The following is a 20,199-nucleotide window of genomic DNA, read 5'->3' on the forward strand; positions in this document are numbered from 1 at the left end:
CCAGGAGAGAGCTTAGGGCAGGTAGGGTACAGGCCGGTGCTGATGGAGGACGATAGCACCCAGCAACAGTCAACAAAGAGCTATTTGAAAGTTTAATGCTTAAAACCAGCAAATCAAATTGTTTGGGGACAGACTTGGTGGAGACAACCGAGCAATGAAAGTGATCCTTGGTAAAGATTGCCACTCCCTCACCTTTGGAAGATCTGTCTTGCAGAAAAAGGTTATAACCAGAAAGGTTAACGTCAGTTTTCAAACACTCTGTCTTAACCACGTCTCAGTAATGACCAACACATCTGGATTGGAGCTGTGAACCCACACCTTCAATTGATCCATTTTAGGTAATAAGCTTCTAGTGTTAACGTGCAGAACACCCAGACTTTTACGTGAGCAGAAATCAGTGAAGCAGATATCAACGCACAAGTCAGAATTGGGGCTAGCAACTGTAGATGGGCCAGGGTGTACATTCACATTTCCAGATATCATCAACAGTAATACAATCAAGGCACGGCATAGTACAGGGAGAGCTCTGCTGTGCTGATTTATGACATCTGAATGTGCATCAGATGGCAACAAGATCATATTGTACAGCAATTTTATCAGGTGACCATCGGGTGACTGTGACCATCGGGTGTGACTATATTGCCTCTCCTGCCCCGACACCATTGTCGGGCACGGCTTCGACTGAGACTGGGCAGGGACATGTCATGTCCTTGGCCCTCGCTGGTGCTCAGCAGTTGCCTTCTACGGAAACTGAGCCCACACAGTATATAATTCCCGATCCCCCCTCCACTGCTGTGGAGTCTGTGGAACCCTCTCCTCGGCTCGGATGGCCTATGTGATGCTAGCAGCATCGCCGCCAGATCATCACCAGTCAAAGCTACCTGACGAGTCTGACTCTCTGCCTGTCCCTGCACTCAGGCACCCTCCAGCAGCACCGGACCTGTCTAATGCTTACCCCGATGATGTCCAGCCATGACCTGGACCCATGGGGGGACCCAGCCACAGCACTATCACCAGCTACTGACAGTACAGCTTCACCTGACCCAGCCACAGCCCTGGGTCCTGTTCTGTGTCCAGGATGTCCCTGCCCAACGTGCACCACCTGACCCAGCTCCAATCCTGGTCCTGTTGCCGCTGGACTCAACCCCCGACGTGATTGTGGGGGACACACCAGACCTCACTGGGGCCGACCACTCAGACTTCGCACTCCAGTGTCCTGTCCCAGGAGTACTACCTATTCCTGCTCCTGGAGTCCGAGCTGATCCACCATCTGCCCTGGACTCACCAGCACTGCCTCCTGATCTGGTCCTCCTCTGGTCCCTGCACTGGGGGACTTGCCTGCCTCAATTAGGGAACCTCTGCCGCCGTGCCTGCTCTCCTCTGCTGGGTCTGGCCTGCCTCAGTTGGGGAGCCGCCACCACTGGGCCTGCTCTTCTCCCCGGCCCTGGACACGGGGGCCCTCCCCCCGGCACCTGGTTTGTAATAGTGGTCTGGCCCTACTCCAACGTGCAACCCGCATGGTCACTTTAAGCCCTCTGTCCTCTGGCTGTTCCTGACCTGCAGCTGATGGAGAGGCTGCATGGAGTAACTACATTGGGTGGCGGGGAGCACCACTACTGCCATTCAGGCAGTGTCTGTTACAGAATCCCCCTGCCGAGGGCGCTATATCACTGTTTACGTGAGCATTTGTTTATTTGCTTTTCTGGAGCCGCGCCATCTCTCCTCCAGGGGCCTGTTGCACAAAAGTAGAATTAAGACATCCGGGATAAATGACTCAGCTGAGCTCAATGAAGCCAAAACATGTGCGTCCAGGCTTAATTGGTTGCACAAGACCAAGCCAGGATGAGCAGACACGGATTCATTAAGCCAGGTGAAACCAATCCTGGATAGGTGCGCGCTCACGGCTCACTCAAATAGACCCCGCCACAGATCACAGATTAACTGATTTACCATGGCAACTAGAGCCGCGTACTTTTCCCCGTCGGAAGCACAAATCCTCATGGAGGCATACGAGGAGGTAAAAGATATAATTAAGAAGAAAGGCAACACCGCCACAGTGATAAAGCAAAGAGAAAAAGCGTGGCAAAGTATTGCAGACCGCCTGAATGCGTAAGTAGTGCACAATTACACACTCACCGCTCCGCTGAAACATCACAATTACAATTCAAATATTTAATTCACATCTCCAAAAATGCAGTTGTACTGTAATTATGAAACGGTTAAATTTTTAATTGAAATGCACTGCAGATATGAGTGAAATTGTGTAAAGTAACTCCATCACACTGTATAAAGCCATGATAAATTTTTTGATATTTTTACTGAAAACAAGACAAAAATACCAAGTAATTTTTTGCAGTGTGACTCCATTAAATGTGTGTGTGTGTGTGTGTGTGTGTGTGTGTAGCTTAAACATGAACGGACCAAAACGGACATGGCAGCAGGTCAAAATCAAATACAAGAACATTCTGCAGAATGGTATGGTCCCTGACTAATATTTAACAAAGCACAAGCATATATTGTACCCAGAAGGTGCCTGCTCACACATTGTCTGTACTGTTTTAGCAGTGAAAAAGAATACCCACAGACAAGGCACGGGTGGTGGGTCACCAAAGGCTGACCTTACCCCAGCAGAGGACATGGCCTTGGAGCTAAATAAAGGCAGGCCCGTCTTAGAGGGGATCCCTGGGGGGAAAGAGACGAGCATAGGTTCCTCCCAAGATGCCACCCGCTTCATTCAAGGTATGTCCTTCCATCTCTACATGGGATACAACCACATTCATATTGAATCAATTTGGACTGTCTGACTTTGGTTTACCTATTGCCTTGCAGTGTCTGGCAGCACTGTGTTCCTGTAAGAGCCACCAGCACAAGCACCAGACGATGCTGATCCAGTGAGTACTCCATCAAAGGCATACTGTAGGCCTGGCATGTCTTGTCTACTAGCTTCAATATGAATCCGATTAAATGTGATAGGGTGAAGGCCCCAGTGCAGCAGCAACAGCACATGATGGAGACGATGATGAGGAGGAGACCATCTCTCTGGATTCCAGAAGGCATGAGGTATCATGTTAAGACTGTGAAAGTACTATTTACTCTACAATGGTGAGGAGTCCTCATCAAAATCAAAAAATCTAATTTCTTTTACAGGACCCAGATGCTATACAGTGGGAAAACCAGCCTGGCAACATAGTGCGTATTAATAAAAGGACACCACATCCTGCCAAATTCCAGCTGCGCTAATTGTATTGTGTTCACAGAGCTCACAAGCTATCAGAAAGTTGTATGGCAACCACCTCCGGCGCCAAATAGAACTGGCAGACATAGACATTCAGTACAAGAAGAAAAAGATGGAAAATCTTGCACTGGAGTCCGAAATAAAAAAGAGGACAATTAGGAAACTGGACCTTGAAATAAAAAAACTTGAGAGGGAGGTGAGATATGCCTTCAATGTACACTGTATGCTAACTGTAACACAAATGTATTAATCATTATTTTTCTTTCCTCCCCCAGCTCCAAGAAGATGACACAGCTCAAAATAAAAATTAGGTATATTCTCGTAAAGTCAAGTGAGCCATGACATATGAGCTCTTATTGTGAGCACACAGGACGGTGGCATCTTTCTAAGGTTTTTTTTATTTTCCCAGCAATCAGTACAACCAAGTCATCGTTATAAGGCATCGCCCTCTTTTGCCCACCCCCCCAGCACCAGGTGTGGCCACTAGCCTATATGAAGGCCCAAAATTGTGTGTTCCTTTCTGCTCTGACAATGGCATGCCCATTCGTGCGAGATGTGGTGGATGAAGAAGCACTTGTGCTGAGGAGAGCCTTCAGGCGAGAAAGGGTCTTCAGGGACCGGTTGGACCCACTGGCCTTCCCTGATGACCATCTATATGAAAGATACAGGTTTTCTGCAGATGGCATCAGGTATCTATGCAGACTACTGGGTCCCAGGATTAAGCACCGCACTGCACGGAGCCATGCACTGAGTGTGGAGCAAATGGTTTGTGTGGCCTTGCGCTTTTTTGCTAGTGGAGCCTTCCTGTACTCAGTGGGGGATGCAGAACAGCTGAACAAGGCCACAATTTGCCGCACAATAAGGAGTGTGTGTCTGGCTATCAAAGCATTAGCAGATGTCTTCATCTCCTTCCCTGGCCACAGAAGACTCTGTGACATCAAAGAGGAGTTCTATAGGATTGCAGGTAAGAGGATCTACAAATTACAGGACAACTGTTAACACATAGTAGGATACTCATTACTTTGTGTGACAGGTTTCCCCAATGTCATTGGTGCAGTGGACTGCACACACATAAGGATAAAAGCCCCCTCAGGTGCCCATGAGGCCGATTTTGTGAATAGGAAATCCTTTCACAGCATTAATGTTCAGGTGAACATAACTTTTTGATATTGTCCATTGACGAACACTCTGCATTGCCAGTGATGTGCATTGATTGGTGTAATATTCCTCATCTTATGATTTCAGATGGTCTGCAATGCTGACTGTGTGATCAGCAATGTTGTGGCAAAATGGCCTGGCTCAGTCCATGACTCCAGAATCTTTCGGGCCTCTGAAATCTATCAGTGCCTATCACAAGGTAAGCCACACAACCCCTATTTATAACCATCATGGCTGTGTCAAGAATATCACTGTGTTTATGAGGTAGTAATGATGAGATTTTGTGTTGACAGGTGAATTCTCTGGTGTGTTGCTGGGAGACAGGGGGTATGGCTGCCAGCCTTTTCTCCTGACACCTTTCACAGACCCCCAGGAAGCACAGCAGGCCTACAACCATGCCCATGCCAGGACCAGGGCCAGAGTTGAAATGACCTTTGGCCTCCTGAAGGCACGCTTTCACTGCCTTCACAAATTAAGGGTCAGCCCTGTTAGGGCATGTGATATTACTGTGGCTTGTGCTGTCCTCCACAATGTGGCCTGCCTGAGGAAGGAGAGGGCCCCCAGAGTGCCACCAGCCATGGACTGGGACAATCCGGCAATCTTCCCTGATGACGACAGTGGTCGGCTGCTGAGGGACCAATATGTGTTGAATTATTTTAGTTAGTATGTGTGCTTTCAATTTTGGTTAAATATGTCCTGCGGTGGCAGAGGAATTTGGGGTTTTTTGGGTTCGTTTTTTGACGAATTTGGCCTCTTATGATGTTTGTGCGGTATACTGTGTGTAATACAAGGCTGCAGGGAGGCTACTGCATCCATTCATTTGTCTGTTCAGTTGATGTGTATGGATTTGTCCTGCATTTATTTTAGTGTGCAGACATGCAGGGTGTGTTATATACAGACCTTTGAATGTGTATGTATCATTTTGTATAATATGCTTGGATTCTGTGCTTTCCATCTTGTAGAGTCACTGTGACTTCAGTTTCGAAAGGAGCTGATGGTTTACCTGCTTTGTTTTGTCCTTATTCAATAAAGGAACATAATGTTACACATTGTGTTTTTATATTCATATGGAATGTGTATTTGTTTATATGACAGAGTACTAGGGCCACACTGAAGAAAAAGGATAAAGTCATAAATTTATGAGGCTGGTTCTTTCTGCAGAAAAGCTACATATTGTTTTTACAGTTTTGATACTTATGACAATGTGATACTTAATATTCTGGCACATCAGCATGTCTTTGTTTATGAAACCATACTGAAGTACAATTTCACGAAATGCCCCACATCTGTCATTTTAACAACTGTCCTCCTTTAAAACAACTGGTTACAATATTATGACTTGTGTTTTTTTCCCCTCTGTGGCCCTAATATTCTATCATTTTATATATAGCCTTATAGTCTATGGGAAACTGTAAATTATCTAATGATAGCAACATCATCTAAAAATCATTTTTTATCCAAAATCATTGAAATTAATGATCACAAACGTTTAAATAATAACAGTGGGTCTAGTTATATGTGATAACAATGTATAGTGAGCAGTGAAATAACTATTGGTTTCCATTTGTGGTGACTGCTGACTGACATTAGGGATGAGATTAAATAGATCCTGGAATTTAGCCTGGTCTGGAGCAGGCTAGCTCCACAGAATAAATCTCCATGGTAATTTATACCATAACATATCCTCCTGCCCCCTATCCATCTTTAGTGCAACCGGATTACGGATCAATTGAGCCAGGATCACCAAGATATCCTGGCTTAATCCCTTATCCTAGTTTTGTGCAACAGGCCCCAGCTCATGGCTTCAGCCAATCGGACAATAGCCATGTCTCACCCTTGTGCACGCTCTAGCCATGCAGTCTCTCCAGGTCCTGATTGGCTAGCCAGCCTGACCCACACTCTCCAACGGAGTAAATATTGCCATTACTGAACATGTTATTCCAGTCTGTGTGGGTGGACATATGTGGATAGAATGCGTGAAAACAGAGTAAGTTGTTGTTGTTGTTGATTAGCTTGGCTTTGTATATCACTACGTAGCTAAGTACAATGTTTTATGCTGAAGTTGTTATTAGTATTGGCTATTATTACTGTAATGAAACAGCAGGGAGCAGGTCTCGAACCCTCGACCTTCTAGCCCGAAGTCCGGCGCTATCGACTGTGCCGCAAAAGCATGCTCGTGCGGCAGAATCGATTTCCGCGCTTATAAACCCAGGTTCGTTACACTACTCCCTCCTTTCAAAGAGCGCGTCCTCGCGCTAGCTTGCGACTCTATTTCTCACAGGAACGCGTTCACCGGCCAAGCACACGCACTGTCGTGGGTGCAAGGTCCAATCACTTCTGACATCAATGTAATGAAACAGCAGGGAGCAGGCTCGACCTTCTAGCCCGAGGTCCGGCGCGCTATCGATTGTGCCGCAAAAGCATACTCATGCAGCAAAGTTGATTTCCGCGTTTATAAACCCAGGGTCGTTACATTACCTTTAGTGCAGTGGCGTGTATTCATGGAGCCAAGGGAAGCCAGGCTTCCCCAAAAAATGGACAAAGGAAAAAAATGCATTCAGTTATTTATCTTTCGTCTCTCTGTGCTTCATAATTTCCTTCAATTCGCAAGAGGCTGGACGCATCTCACAGGAGAAAGCATCCGAGTGAGCAAAACAGAGCCCCTCTGTCTCTCTACGTGTAAGTCATCTGTCTGATGCTGTCTGGTCAAAACAAGTATGACATTGTTGCCGCTCGTAGCATTGAAGTCAAGGGAAGCCTGCGAGCATCTGACCTCCATTGACCAAAAAAGTATACATAATTAGCCAGTCAGCGTTGAGCTAAATTGAGCGAGCTCAACTGTTAATGGTCCTGGCGTACCAAAAAAAAGTGTAAAGGGAAGCCATCTTGGATTTGGCGTCACTCCTTTCAAATTCCATTGAGAGCATACATCATTGACAGAAAAACGTTAATTTTTGAATCTCGTTGTGCTGTTGTCCTCCGGTGGCTAGCTAGCAAGCTAGCTAAAATTGACCCTTTCCTAAATTAGCCATGGTTGGAGATATGGATTTGGACTTGTGGTTTTACTTAATTCTCCGTACTGGCCAATGATTTTAACGGCAATTCTGACCCAACCATTCATACATTGTTGTTGTGCCCCTGGCCTGAGAGGATGGAAGTTCAATATGTAGCTAGATGTTAAAAAAAAAAAATTATGAACACAACAAATACAAAAAACTGAAATATACAAACAAGAGTACATAAACCTAACAGACAGGGGTATTACATATCAATATTAATTTTCAATTTGTTAAATACTTTTATGCTTTTGCTTTTTGTTTTTACATTTACTGATAATTTCAAAATAATATTTAAATTCTATCTTAAATAATGTGAAGAGGGGTTTGTTTTCTGCCCACTTCATTTTATGGACAAAGAATCTTCCATGAAAGATAAACAAATTAACAATGAAAGTTAAATCAGGATCCATATTATTTGGATCAAAATGAAACATAATATCAGAGTCTCTCAGATTAACATTAATAGTCATTTCTTTTTAAATAAAATATTCTAACTCACTTCAAAAATCTTCTGACATAAGAACAGTCCCGAAATAAATGGTCATGAGTTTCTGGGTCACAACCACAAAATACACATTTGTTATCAATAGCTATATATGTAGCTAGATGTAGAAGGCTGATGTTAACTAGCTAACGTTGCCCAAGAATGGAAGTTAGGCTAGCGAGCAAGCATTTTAGACAGGTAGCCTAGGACAACAACAAATAAAAGTGTGTACTGTATGACAGACCGTTTCATCAACATGAAAGAGAGGAGGATGGCATTGGCGTTTCTCTACATGTAGGGTGAGTCAACATGTTTTTCTACTTGGATGAAAGCGCATGCACGTATCCACACACGCACACAGAAATCAGAACCATGGACAACCACATATTTTACCCACACACCGCTACTATTTATGTTGCCCATTTGTATATCCACATTGTAGGGTATTATGTAATATTTGGGGTGGCAGGGTAGCCTAGTGGTTAGAGCGTTGGACTAGTACATGAAAAGTTGCAAGTTCAAATCACCGAGCTGACAAGGTCAGAATCTGTCATTCTGCCCCTGAACAGGCAGTTAACCCACTGTTCCTAGGCCATCATTAAAAATAAGAATTTGACTTGCCTAGTTAAATAAAGGTAAAATATGTTTACATTAACTCTGCTGTTGTTATTATTTAATACCTGGCTATTAGATAAAGTCCTTACCTATTGTGCTGTTCTGTTCTAGTTTTATTTACTCGTGTCCCTCATTTGATATGCATACATTCATCCTGCTCCATTCATTGCATTCCATGTGTACATTCATTGTCTCTCTGTTTCTGTACCTTTACAGAACCATACCCATGTACATACCCATGTTCATCTTCTCTTGTGTGTGATTAAAATTATTGTGTGTGATTAAAGTTCCTGTGTGTGTTAACTCTTGGGCTGCTTTATTTTCCTCTAACCGGGGGCAGTGTCAGTGAGTCACAAACCAGTAAAATAAACTACATGACCAAAAGTATGTGGGAACCTGCTCGTCGAACAGCTCATTCCAAAATCATGTGCATTAATATAGAGTTGGTCCCCCCTTTGCTACTATAACAGCCTCCACTCTTCTGAGAAGGCTTTCCACTAGATGTTGGACCATTGCTGCGGGGACTTGATTCCATTCAGCAACAAGATCTTTAGGGAGGTCAGGCACTGATGTTGGGCGATTAGGCCTGGCTCGCAGTCGGCGTTCCAATTCATCCCAAAGGTGTTAAATGGGGTTGAAGTCAGAACTCTGTGCAGGGCATTCAAGTTCTTCCAAACCGATCTCGACAAACCATTTATGTATGGACCTTACTTTGTGCATGGGGGCATTGTCATGCTGGAACAGGAAAGGGCCTTCCCCAAACTGTTGCCACTAAGTTGAAAGCACAGAATCATCTAGAATATCATTGTATGCTGTAGCGTTAAGATTTCCTTTCACTAAGGGGCCTAGCCCGAACCATGAAAAACAGCCCCAGACCATTATTCCTCCTCCACCAAACTTTACAGTTGGCACTATGCATTCGTGCAGGTAGCGTTCTCCTAGCATCCTCCAAACTCAGATGAGTCCTTCGGAATGCCAGATTGTGAAGCATGATTCATCACTCCAGAGAATGCATTTCCACTGCTCCAGAGTCCAACGGCGGCGAGCTTTACAACACTCCAGCCGACGCTTGGCATTGTGCATGGCGATCTACCTGTGAATGCAGGTAAAACTAAGTATATGTTGTTCTCAAGAGCACATAAAAATAACTCTGATGATTTAAGCATATGTACTTTGGACGGTGCCCATATTGATCGAGCCATGCTTACAAATATCTGTGCATCTGGATAGATGAAAAGCTATCTTTTAAAAAGCATATTGAGGAGTTAGTTAAGAAGCTGAGAATAAAAATGTGGTTATTCTATAGAAATAGGTCCTGCCTCTCTCTTAATAGTTGAAAGCAGATTATTCAGTCAAAGTTCCTATCGGTCCTAGACTATGGCCACATCATCTATATGAACGTAGCTGCCACTTCATTAAAGCCAGTTTATCCTAGCACACTGCGCTTTATTGCGGGTGACAATTTTAGTACTCTGCATTCTCTACCAGAAAGTTGGTTGGCCCTCTTTGATGTCACATAGGTTGACACATTGATATGTTTTCATTTATAAAGCCTTTTTACAAAAAAAGTCCCATTGTACGTAACATCATTACTAAACTTTAGACATATGAGTTACTACACCCGAGCTCAAGGATGGCTAACTCTGGAAATTCCTTTGGTCTCTAATGAGTTAGGTAAATCAGCGTTGAGTTTTTTTACACCTTATCTGTGAAACAATCTTCAAAATGTTCTTAAATGTGATGTTTTGGTGCCTCTAGGCCAAAGTTCCTCAATCAACGCTGATTGAGGACCTTTTTACTGATTGCTGTGTTTGTTATTATGACCATGTTTTTCTTTCTGCTTGCATTTTGTATTTATATTTTGATGTGTGTATTTTCTGTAATGTATGTAATTCCGGGCTCATCTGTAAAAGAGACCTTGGTCACAGTATGACTCCCTGATAAAATATTGAATAAAAAATACATAAAATATGTGCAGGGTTACGAGGTAAGTGAGGTAGATATGTACATATAAGTAACAGGATAGATAATAAACAGTAGCAGCAGCATATGTGATGAGTTAAAAGAGTTAGTGCAAAAAGGGTAAATGTAGATAGTCCTGGTAGCTATTTGGTTAACTATTTAGCAGTCTCATGGCTTGGGGGTAGAAGTTCCGTGGTGGGTGTGTTTTTCTGTTGTGGATTGCAGCTTGATTTACTTAAATGGAATATAGACATCCATTTTACACGAGCCTGCTAGCCTGAGGACTCTGTCTTTTATGCCTTTGTCGGCACTTAGCACAACTGCCTCAGTCTATCCTACTTCCATGGTAACGGCATCTGGGTGCAGGAACTCTCTAGTGGACACACGTGACTATCCCTAGGCGACAGTCAAGGATTTACATAAAATCGGTCAAATTGATCCTCTGTTGCCTCATTGGGCATGCGCCTTTTCTTTTTTTTTATTACTGAAAACAACCAAACTGCACAGAATTCCAGTAGACTAAAACTGATTTCTGGTTCCTTCGTATTGAAAGATTGTCAGGTTATGGCATTTCTAAACAGCAGACTTTAATAATGTCAATACCTGATATTGCACCGAGTTATCAATTGGAGAGCAGCTTTCACTGGTGAGCCAAGATACTTATTTTATTTAGCAAATTATTTGAAGTAGCTGCCTCTCGTTCTGCTTTTACTGTAATGCATGATAGTTGAAGATGTAAGTTGACTATAATACTATTATAGCCTAGCCTATAAACTGTATTTATTGTGGGTTGATTGCATTCAACTAGTTTACTATAATGCCATAATTTATTTGATGCATTGCTTATTCCACATCCCATTAAAACCAGGTCTAATGAGTACTCTGGGAGTCGGAAAGCAAGTTCAGGAAGTGTATTTAATAAATAAATGAACAAAACAAGAGTAGTACAGACATGAAACACTGAAACAGAAAAAAAACAACGCCCAGGGAAAGAACCAAAGGAAGTGACCGACATAGGGAAGGTAATCAGGAAGGTGATGAAGTCCAGGTGAGTCTAATGAGTCGCTGGTGCGCGAAACGATGGTGACAGGTGTGCGTAATAATGAGCAGCCTTGTGACCTAGAGCGTTGTAGAGGGAATATACGTGATACCAGGGACTTTTAAAATGTACATTACAGCCTGCTGTAACTTCAGCACTTTAGGTTACTGTATTGCCAATGATGTTAGTTCAATGTAATCTCTGTCCAGGTTAGCTCAAGGTCTAGTCCTGTCCTGAGCCAAGCTGAAGGTAATTTACTCATAGTTGATTGCCTGATATCATGTCATTATTGATGTTCTGCACACTCTGAACTTGGCAGAAATGTAGACCCAAGATAAATAAGTGGAGTTGGTAGCATGACATCTAATTTCATAGTGCATGTCCAGGCAGCTATAGCAGATTAAAATGAACCAGGATGTTCTTTCAGAGGACTCAGCCTTTTCAAACTGCTGTTTGACATTCGATCATGACTGAATCAACTCGGCTGGCTTTTTAGAAAATCCATAACAGGTTGCATTGGAGTTTCCAATGCCAGCCTGTGATATAAAGAGCAGCTCAATCCTCAGTCTCCCACAGATTTACTGAAGGCATTTAACTGAATTGGGGCTCCATACGGTTCATATTCCTTTAGCTGGAAGGCATACTTTTCTCTCTGTATTGATATTTGGTTACTCACTGGATATGGATGTAATGTGCATTAATGTATAGAGATTATGTAAATCGGCAACTGCTGAAATAGATCTTAATGTGGTTTGATATTCTACAGATGTGAATGGATAATCTCTCTGGCACCACTATGATGGGTCAGGGCAGAAGAGTCCTACTCGCATGGATAAGTCTGAGCCTGTTTGTGAGTTTCCATACAGTCGCAGGTAAGAATGTATGTCCTGTTTAATTCACATTTTAGCAACTATGAAATGCATTGATTAGCTGTAAACAAAAAGCTATATATATATATATTTTTTAAAATAAATATGATATGCTTGTAAATGGCTGTAAATGGCTCCTTTCCCAACTAATGCATCCTTTGACAGACTACTACAATCCCTTTTCTATAATGTAAATCTTTTCCAGGGGACAGAGAGAGCCTCATCCAGCTTCATACTAGATATGGTCAGCTGGAGGGCAGACTGGTCAGAGTGAGAGCCAGAGGGAGGCTGCCTACCTGGGGATCCCCTTCGCTGAGCCCCCTGTCGGGCCGCTGAAGTTCCAGGCCCCCAGCCTCCCCGGGTGTGGCAGAGACTGAGAGACGCCAAGGCTTATTCCCCCTCTATATGAGCCTAAGCAGTAATGTGTTAGCGAGAGAGACAGGCAGGAAGACCGACAAACAGCCTATACTGTTTTATGGGGAACTCTGAATCATGCTTATTCTGATTAACATTCTGCCATTCACGTTTTTATTGATAGTGTAATAAAATGTCACCTTTCTTGTCCTCTTAACACATAGGTGTCTGCAGAACATGAACCACACTAGACAGATGGGGGACCTGTACGGAGGTCAGTTCCCTGTCCTAACCAGCTCAGAGGACTGCCTTTACCTGAATATCTACACACCAGTCAAACCTGGGGACCCAAGGAAACTACCAGTGAGGAGAGACATGAGAATGTACTCATATCTACCTCAAGAGTAGACAAACATGTCTTTGGTTTGGTGGTCCTCATGGGAGGGGCTTCACTCTGATGGCTCCTCATTGGCTGCCTTCAGGGACTTAGTCATCCTCCAATACTGTTTGGGTATCCCAGGGTTCCTCAGGTACACTTCTATGTACCTCATTTGGTCAATATGATCAATGCACAAATTAAGGTCAGTAACATCTTCTCCTGTTTGGTGTCTACTGAACACAACCCTGGCATATCTGATCTAATATCTGTGTGACTGTCCAGCACTGGGGATGGCCAGTACCCCGGAATGTGGGTGTTCTGGACCAGGTGTGTGCCCTGTGCTGGGTGCAGGAGACCATCAGCAGTTTTGGGGGAGACCCAGGATCTGTCACCATTTTTAGAGAGTCTGCTGGTGGTGTTGCTGTCTTTTTTGCGTGTGTACTGTGTATCTAGGAAAACAGATATTTGCTGATACAGAAAGATGCACTGGCTGTCTGTATGTAGGCTTACTTTGGGCACTGATCCATGGTTCTGTCTGTCATCAGGACTGTTCCACAGGGCCATCAGTCAGAGTGGAGAACCCCTCATCTCTATGTTCATCCAGGATGACCCCAAACCTGCTGCACAGGTGATCTGCTGTTTCACAGTGTGCTGATCATAACAGCAAGTCTCAAGGATCCCATACATTGTTTCATATACAATATCAGAACTGGTAAAACCTTCAGTGGTTTTAATGTGTTGTAATTAGTCATTCAAATGCTCTGGTTTCAATCTCTCCTTCCTCCAGCTGGTGGCACAGAGAGCAGGCTGTCCCAGTGATGACTCTGCAGAGCTCATGACCTGCCTCAGTACCCTCAGCCCACAGGACAGAGAGGTGGCTACACCTGCACTAGTAGATATGTTCTGAGCCTCACACTCACCCTACAGTGTGTGGGGTGTATGTATCTGAATGCCAGGCTGTTTCTGCTTTAGCTAACTTATACTGTTTTGTGTGGTTGAATGCAACAACATGGCTGTTGTTTGACTTCCATTCTGGGGCCCATCCTCTCTCTCCACAGGGGGGGATGATTCTGTCTGTGCACAGGGATGGAACAGTCATCCCTACCAACCTGGAGGAAGTCCTGCAGACCAAGAGCTTCTTGGGCTTCCCCAGCATCCTAGGGATCAACAACCGTGAGTATGGCTGGATGCTCCCACATGTATGTCCCTGCATGAAGATATGAAAACTGTCATATATTTTACAGGTAAATGTACTTTTATCATTTTGTTTTTACCAGTTTTTCCTGTTTCCTGGCTGGGATCTTGGAATGACCCATGAAAACATGATGATTATGATCCTGGTGTTTATGCTTCAAAAACTGGTTAGTGAAGTATGGTGGCAGCCAGGGTTGGGTAGGTTACTTTCTAAATGTCATTTTTTTGTTACTAGTTTCCTGTCCAAAACTGTAATCAGTAATGTAACTTTTGGATTACCCAAACTCAGTGATGTAATCAGATTACTTTCAGTTGCTTTTTGATTACTTTCTCCTTAATTAACAGGCATTAGAAGACGAAGAAAAGGATCCATCAAATGCATTTGGTGTGTCATCATGGTGGCCTCTGACTTGTGGTCAGACTCGCTTAGGTGGAATTAACTTAAACTTGCGCCTTTTTTCAATGCTGAATTGAATGGCATTGAGAAATCAGAAAGGTGTCAATGTATTTTTTTTCAAAAAGCATCCTTTCTGAATTTAAAAGTAATCCGCGAAGGAATAATTTAGGTTTTTAAAAGTATCTGTAATCTGATTACAATATTTTTGCTGGTGAAAGAACAATCGGGAACTTCACTTCCACTTTTTTAATACCATGATGTACGCAGGAAAATACACACTGGGATGATAATGACAGAGTATTATCAACCTGTAGATTTAAGAGGAGATCCTAGAGTTCCTCCTTTGATTGTCACACAAGACTGCTACTTGATTGGTTAATATAGAACGGTGGGTAGGCTTTATGCAAAATATAAATGACCTTTGTCTGATAATAGGCAGGCTAAAGATTGGGATTTGTCGAAAAAGACAAACAGGTTTTGCAGCTGCTTGACATTGAAAAATTTAGTATTCTAAAGGATCTACAAAACAAGTCTGTACGCTCTGGGAAATATACAGTACCAGTCAAAAGTTTGGACACCTACTCATTCAAGGGTTTCTTTATTTTGACTATTTTCTACATTGTAGAATAATAGTGAAGACATCAAAACTATGAAGTAACACATATGGAATCATGTAGTAACCAAAAAAGTGTTAAAAAATCAAAATATGTTACATTTGAGATTCTTCAAATAGCCACCCTTTACCTTGATGACAGCTTTGCACACTCTTGGCATTCTCTCAACCAGGTTCATGAGGTAGTCACCTGGAATGCATTTTTATTAACAGGCAAATTAACATATGTCAAGAACTGCTCAAATAAGCAACGAGAAACGACAGTCCATTATTACTTTAAGACATGAAGGTCAGTTAATCCGGAAAATTAAGAACTTTGAACGTTTCTTCAAGTGCAGTTGCAAAAAAACATCAAGTGTTATTATGAAACTGGCTCTCATGAGGATCGCCACAGGAAAGGAAGACCCATAGTTTCCTCTGCTGCGGAGTTCATTAGAGTTACCAGCCTCAGGAATTGCATCCCAAATAAATGCTTCAGAGTTCAAGTAACAGACACATCTCAACATCCACTGTTCAGAGGAGACTGCGTGAATCAGGCCTTCATGGTCGAATTGCTGCAAAGAAACCACTACTAAAGGACACCAAGAAGAAGAGACTTGCTTGGGCCAAGAAACAAGCAATGGACATTAGACTGGTGGAAATCTGTCCTTCGGTCTGAGTCCAAATTGGAGATTTTTGGTTCCAACCGCCGTGTCTTTGTGAGACAGAGTAGGTGAAAGGATGATCTCCATGTGTGTGGTTCCCACCATGACGCATGGAGGTGTGAGGGTGCGTTACTGGTGACATTGTCTGCTTTATTTTGAATTCAAGGCACACTTAACCAGCATTGCTACCACAGCATCCTGCAGCGAAACGACATCCCATCTGGTTTGTGCTTAGTTCCACTATCATTTTGTTTTTCAATAGGACAATGACCCAACACACCTCCAGGCTGTGTAAGGGCTATTTGACCAAGATGGAGAGTGATGGAGTTCTGCAGCAGATGACCTGGCCTCCACAATCACCCGACCTCAACCCAATTGAGATGGTTTGGGATGAGTTGGACCGCAGAGTGAAGGAAAAGCAGCCAACAAGTGCTCAGCATATGTGTGAACTCCTTCAAAACTGTTGGAAAAGCATTCCTCATGAAGCTGGTTGAGAAAATGCCAAGCGTGTGCAAAGCTGTCATCAAGGCAAAGGGTGGCTACTTTGAAGAATTTCATATATTTTGATTTAGCCCTTTTTTGGTTACTACATGATTCCATATGTGTTATTTCATAGTTTTGATGTCCACTATTATTCTACAATGTAGAAAATTGTAAAAATAAAGAAACCCTTGAATGAGTAGGTGGGTCAACTTTTGCCCAGTACTGTATATACAGTGTTTATGTATACAGACATACATAAATACATGGTATATTAAAAATCCACTAGTGACACTTAATACACTTTATTTTGTAATCAGTTACTCCCCAACCCTGGTGGCAGCTTTATAATAAAACATCTAACAGTCTGGTCCATGAGCTGTATTTTAAACCCTGTATCTCCCTGGTAGCATCAGCCAGACTCTGCCCTGGGGATCATCGTAGAGGAGACATGGTGACATGAATGACCCCGTGGGGAACAGGGATGCCTCTACTGATTGTGGTCCCAGGGGGTGTAGAGGTGAGGCATACACTGGGAACTATACCAATCAGATGCCCTATTTTATTTTATTTTTTCTTATTCTCTTTAGAAACCTCCTGGAAGACATTATTTAATAATTATGAATAAATAATTTTAAGAGCTATCTAAATGATTGAGACTTTTTGTAATTGACAGACATGCTCTGTTGGTATTCACAGATACATTACACACGTGTCTATGCAAGATTCTGGTTGCTTGATCTACTATGAGTTCCAGCAGCATCCCTCCATGGTCACATCAGCAGACCAGGCTTTGTGAAAGCAGACCACTGAGGTAGGCTTTGTGTTTGCTGCCACCTTTTGGACAGATGACAGTGAATGGTAGTTAAAAAAATATTCTGGAGATATTGTAGGCTAAATATATTTGAAAACCTTGTTTTTATATCAAATTCTGGGGGAACTGTTCATAACAATAACATGAGTAACAAGTTACTGTGAAATAACATAGTCAGAGGTTAATACTATTAGGTGAAAAAAGACTGAGGAAGATTATATTTGGACAAGCTCATTCTGCTGAGCCTGTAACTATCTCTGCAGCTTTTCTTGGAAACAACAGAACTAAAAAAGTTTTCCACTCATAGATAACACGACAGAGGAGGAACGACAGCTTAGCAGGACCATGATGAAATACTGGACTAACTTTGCCAGAACAGGGTGAGAGATCCCTTGTTCTCTCTCACTGTGTATTTAGTTGGAGAAGCTTCAACACATACATGTAACAAGAACCAGATTTCTGCCATGTAATCAAGTTTTCATACCGCCAGAAGTTCTGAGTTTTCTGAGTAAATAGATTTCTAAATAAGTTACAGAAGAGTTCATATTAAACAAAGGACAGTTTAAGACTCCCTACTGTATGCAAAAAAATATTTGCTACTATGTACCAAGTATGCTTTTCATATCTACTTAGTGGTTACTCTATATAGGACATTTATAGTAGCTCAACCACCAATTGCGTTGGGTCATAGTAGTATGGTGTGTTCGGAAAGTTAAGACCCCTTGACTTTTTTCACATTTTGTTACAACCTTATTATAAAATTGATTAAATCGTTTTTTCCCCCACATCAATCTACACACAATACCCCATAATGACTAAGCAAAAACAGGTTAAATTTTTTTTGCAATTGTATAAAAGGAAATATTACATTTGCATAAGTATTCAGACCCTTTACTCAGTACTTTGTTGAAGCGCGTTTAGCAGCGATTACAGCCTTGAGTCTTCTTGAGAATGACGCTACAAGCTTGGCACACCTGTATTTTGGGAGTTTCTCTCATTCTTCTCTACAGATCCTCTCAAGCTCTGTAGGTTGGAGGGGGAGAATTGCGGCACAGCTATTTTCATGTCTCCAGAGATGTTCAATCGGGTTCAAGTCCGGGCTCTGGCTGGGCCACTCAAGGACATTCAGAGACTTTTCCCGATGCGACTCCTGCGTTGTCTTGGCTGTGTGCTTAGGGTTGTTGTCCTGTTGAAAGGTGAACCTTCACCCCAGTGAGGTCCTGAGTGTTCTGGAGCAGGTATTCATCTAGGATCTCTCCGTACTTTGCTTTGTTTGTCTGTCCCTTGATCCTGACTAGTCTCCCAGTCCCTGCCGCTGAAGAACATCCCCACAGCATGATGATGCCATCACGATGCTTCGCCGTAGGGATGGTGCCAGGTTTCCTCCAGATGTGATGTGTGGCATTCAGGCCAAATAGTTCCATCTTGGTTTCATCAGACCAGAGAATCTAGTTTCTCATGGTCTGAGAGTCTTTAGGTCCTTTTGGCAAACTCCAAGCGGGCTGTCATGTGCCTTTCTACTGAGTGGCTTCTGTATGGCCACTACCATTAAAGGCCTAATTGGTGGTGCTGCAGAGATGGTTGTCCTTCTGGAAGGTTTTCCCATATCCACAGAGGAACTCTGGAGCTCTGTCAGTGACCATCGGGTTCTTGGTCACCTCCCTGAACAAGGCCCTTCTCCCCTGATTGCTCCGTTTGGCTGGGCAGCCAGCTCTAGGAAGAGTCTCGGTGGTTCCAAACATCTTCCATTTAAGAATGGAGGCCACTGTGTTCTTGGAGACCTTCAATGCTGCAGAATTGTTTTGGTACCCTTCCCTCGATCTGTACCTTGACACAATCCTGTCTCAGAGTTCTGCAGACAATTCCTTTGACCTCATGGCTTGGTTTTTGCTCTGACATGCACTGTCAACTGTGGGACCTTTTTATATAGACAAGTGTGTTTCTTTCCAAATCATGTCCAATCAATTGAATTTACCACAGGTGGACCCCAATCAAGTTGTAGAAACATTTCAAGGATGCATCTGAGCTAAATTTCGAGTCTCATAGCAAGGGTCTGAATACTTATGAAAATAAGGAATATCTGTATTTTTAATACATTTGCAAAAATTTCTACATGTTTTCGCTTTGTCATTATGGGGTATTGTGTGTAGATTGAGGATTTGTTGTCTTAAATCTATTCCGAATAAGGCTGTAATGTAACAATGTGGAAAAGTCAAGCGGTCTGAATACTTTCTGAATACACTGTATGTAAAATGAAGTATTCATAAGTGCACCAGCTCATATGATGCCAATGGGTTGTCTCTCTCTCTGTTCCTGTAGTAACCCTAATGGAGAGAGTGTGTTTGATTGGCCGACATTCACTACAGATCCAGGCCAACCTCGGGCTGGGCAGTGTCTCAGAAAAGAAGAGAGCCCAGTTCTAGAGAGAAGACTTCCCCAAAGGACTGCAGACTGCTGGACACAAAGACGCACAGAGTGACCTGTAGAACTGAATGTTCACTATGTCAAAATGTTGTTCTAGGAGTGTCCATGTTGTTGCCCTCCACTCCAGTGATGCCAAGCAGTTTGCAATTAGGTTACAGTATATGAGGCTTTCTTTGCCTTTTCCTTATTTTGTGTCATATTTTGGCTATTTTAATATTCCAGATTTTCTTTCATGGTTTGGTCTTTTTTTAAATATTTTATTTAGCAATTTTTTACCATTTATGTTGTCTATTTTTATCTTGCTGTGTTCATATGTCCATTAAAGCCATAAAATAATTGTGACTGATTAGACGAATGTCCTTCTGCTTAGTAATAAAACATTTTAGTTAGACACTTATCTGATAGGCGAAAATCAATGTCTCAAGCACTGTGTGCAGTGTGCGATTTCTCAGTGGAGAATCGACATGTGCAATCAATAG

General features: G+C 42.8%; 1 protein-coding gene and 1 pseudogene across 8 annotated transcripts; both read left to right on the forward strand.

The window, feature by feature from the left end:
* The first annotated feature begins 1,709 nt into the window (after nt 1-1,709).
* Nucleotides 1,710-5,459, forward strand: LOC139576159 (putative nuclease HARBI1). Of its 8 annotated transcripts, none has more exons than XM_071401899.1 (10): nt 1,710-2,475; nt 2,563-2,739; nt 2,830-2,891; nt 2,974-3,060; nt 3,148-3,431; nt 3,511-3,546; nt 3,645-4,199; nt 4,269-4,384; nt 4,481-4,592; nt 4,687-5,459. In XM_071401899.1, the coding sequence occupies exons 7-10, from the start codon at nt 3,728-3,730 to the stop codon at nt 5,055-5,057; spliced, it is 1,071 nt and encodes a 356-aa protein (XP_071258000.1). In that variant the 5' UTR covers nt 1,710-2,475; nt 2,563-2,739; nt 2,830-2,891; nt 2,974-3,060; nt 3,148-3,431; nt 3,511-3,546; nt 3,645-3,727; the 3' UTR covers nt 5,058-5,459. The 8 variants fall into 8 exon arrangements, with proteins under 8 accessions (XP_071258000.1, XP_071258002.1, XP_071258004.1 ...); XM_071401901.1 differs by having other exon boundaries at nt 3,148-3,189; nt 3,258-3,431; nt 3,511-4,199; XM_071401905.1 differs by having other exon boundaries at nt 1,711-2,475; nt 3,511-3,924; nt 4,030-4,199.
* Nucleotides 5,460-12,380: 6,921 nt separating this feature from the next.
* Nucleotides 12,381-20,067, forward strand: LOC139575296 (fatty acyl-CoA hydrolase precursor, medium chain-like; annotated as a pseudogene).
* Nucleotides 20,068-20,199: the final 132 nt, after the last annotated feature.

The sequence above is a fragment of the Salvelinus alpinus genome, chromosome 5 (assembly GCF_045679555.1).
Source record: "Salvelinus alpinus chromosome 5, SLU_Salpinus.1, whole genome shotgun sequence".
NCBI lineage: Eukaryota > Metazoa > Chordata > Actinopteri > Salmoniformes > Salmonidae > Salvelinus > Salvelinus alpinus.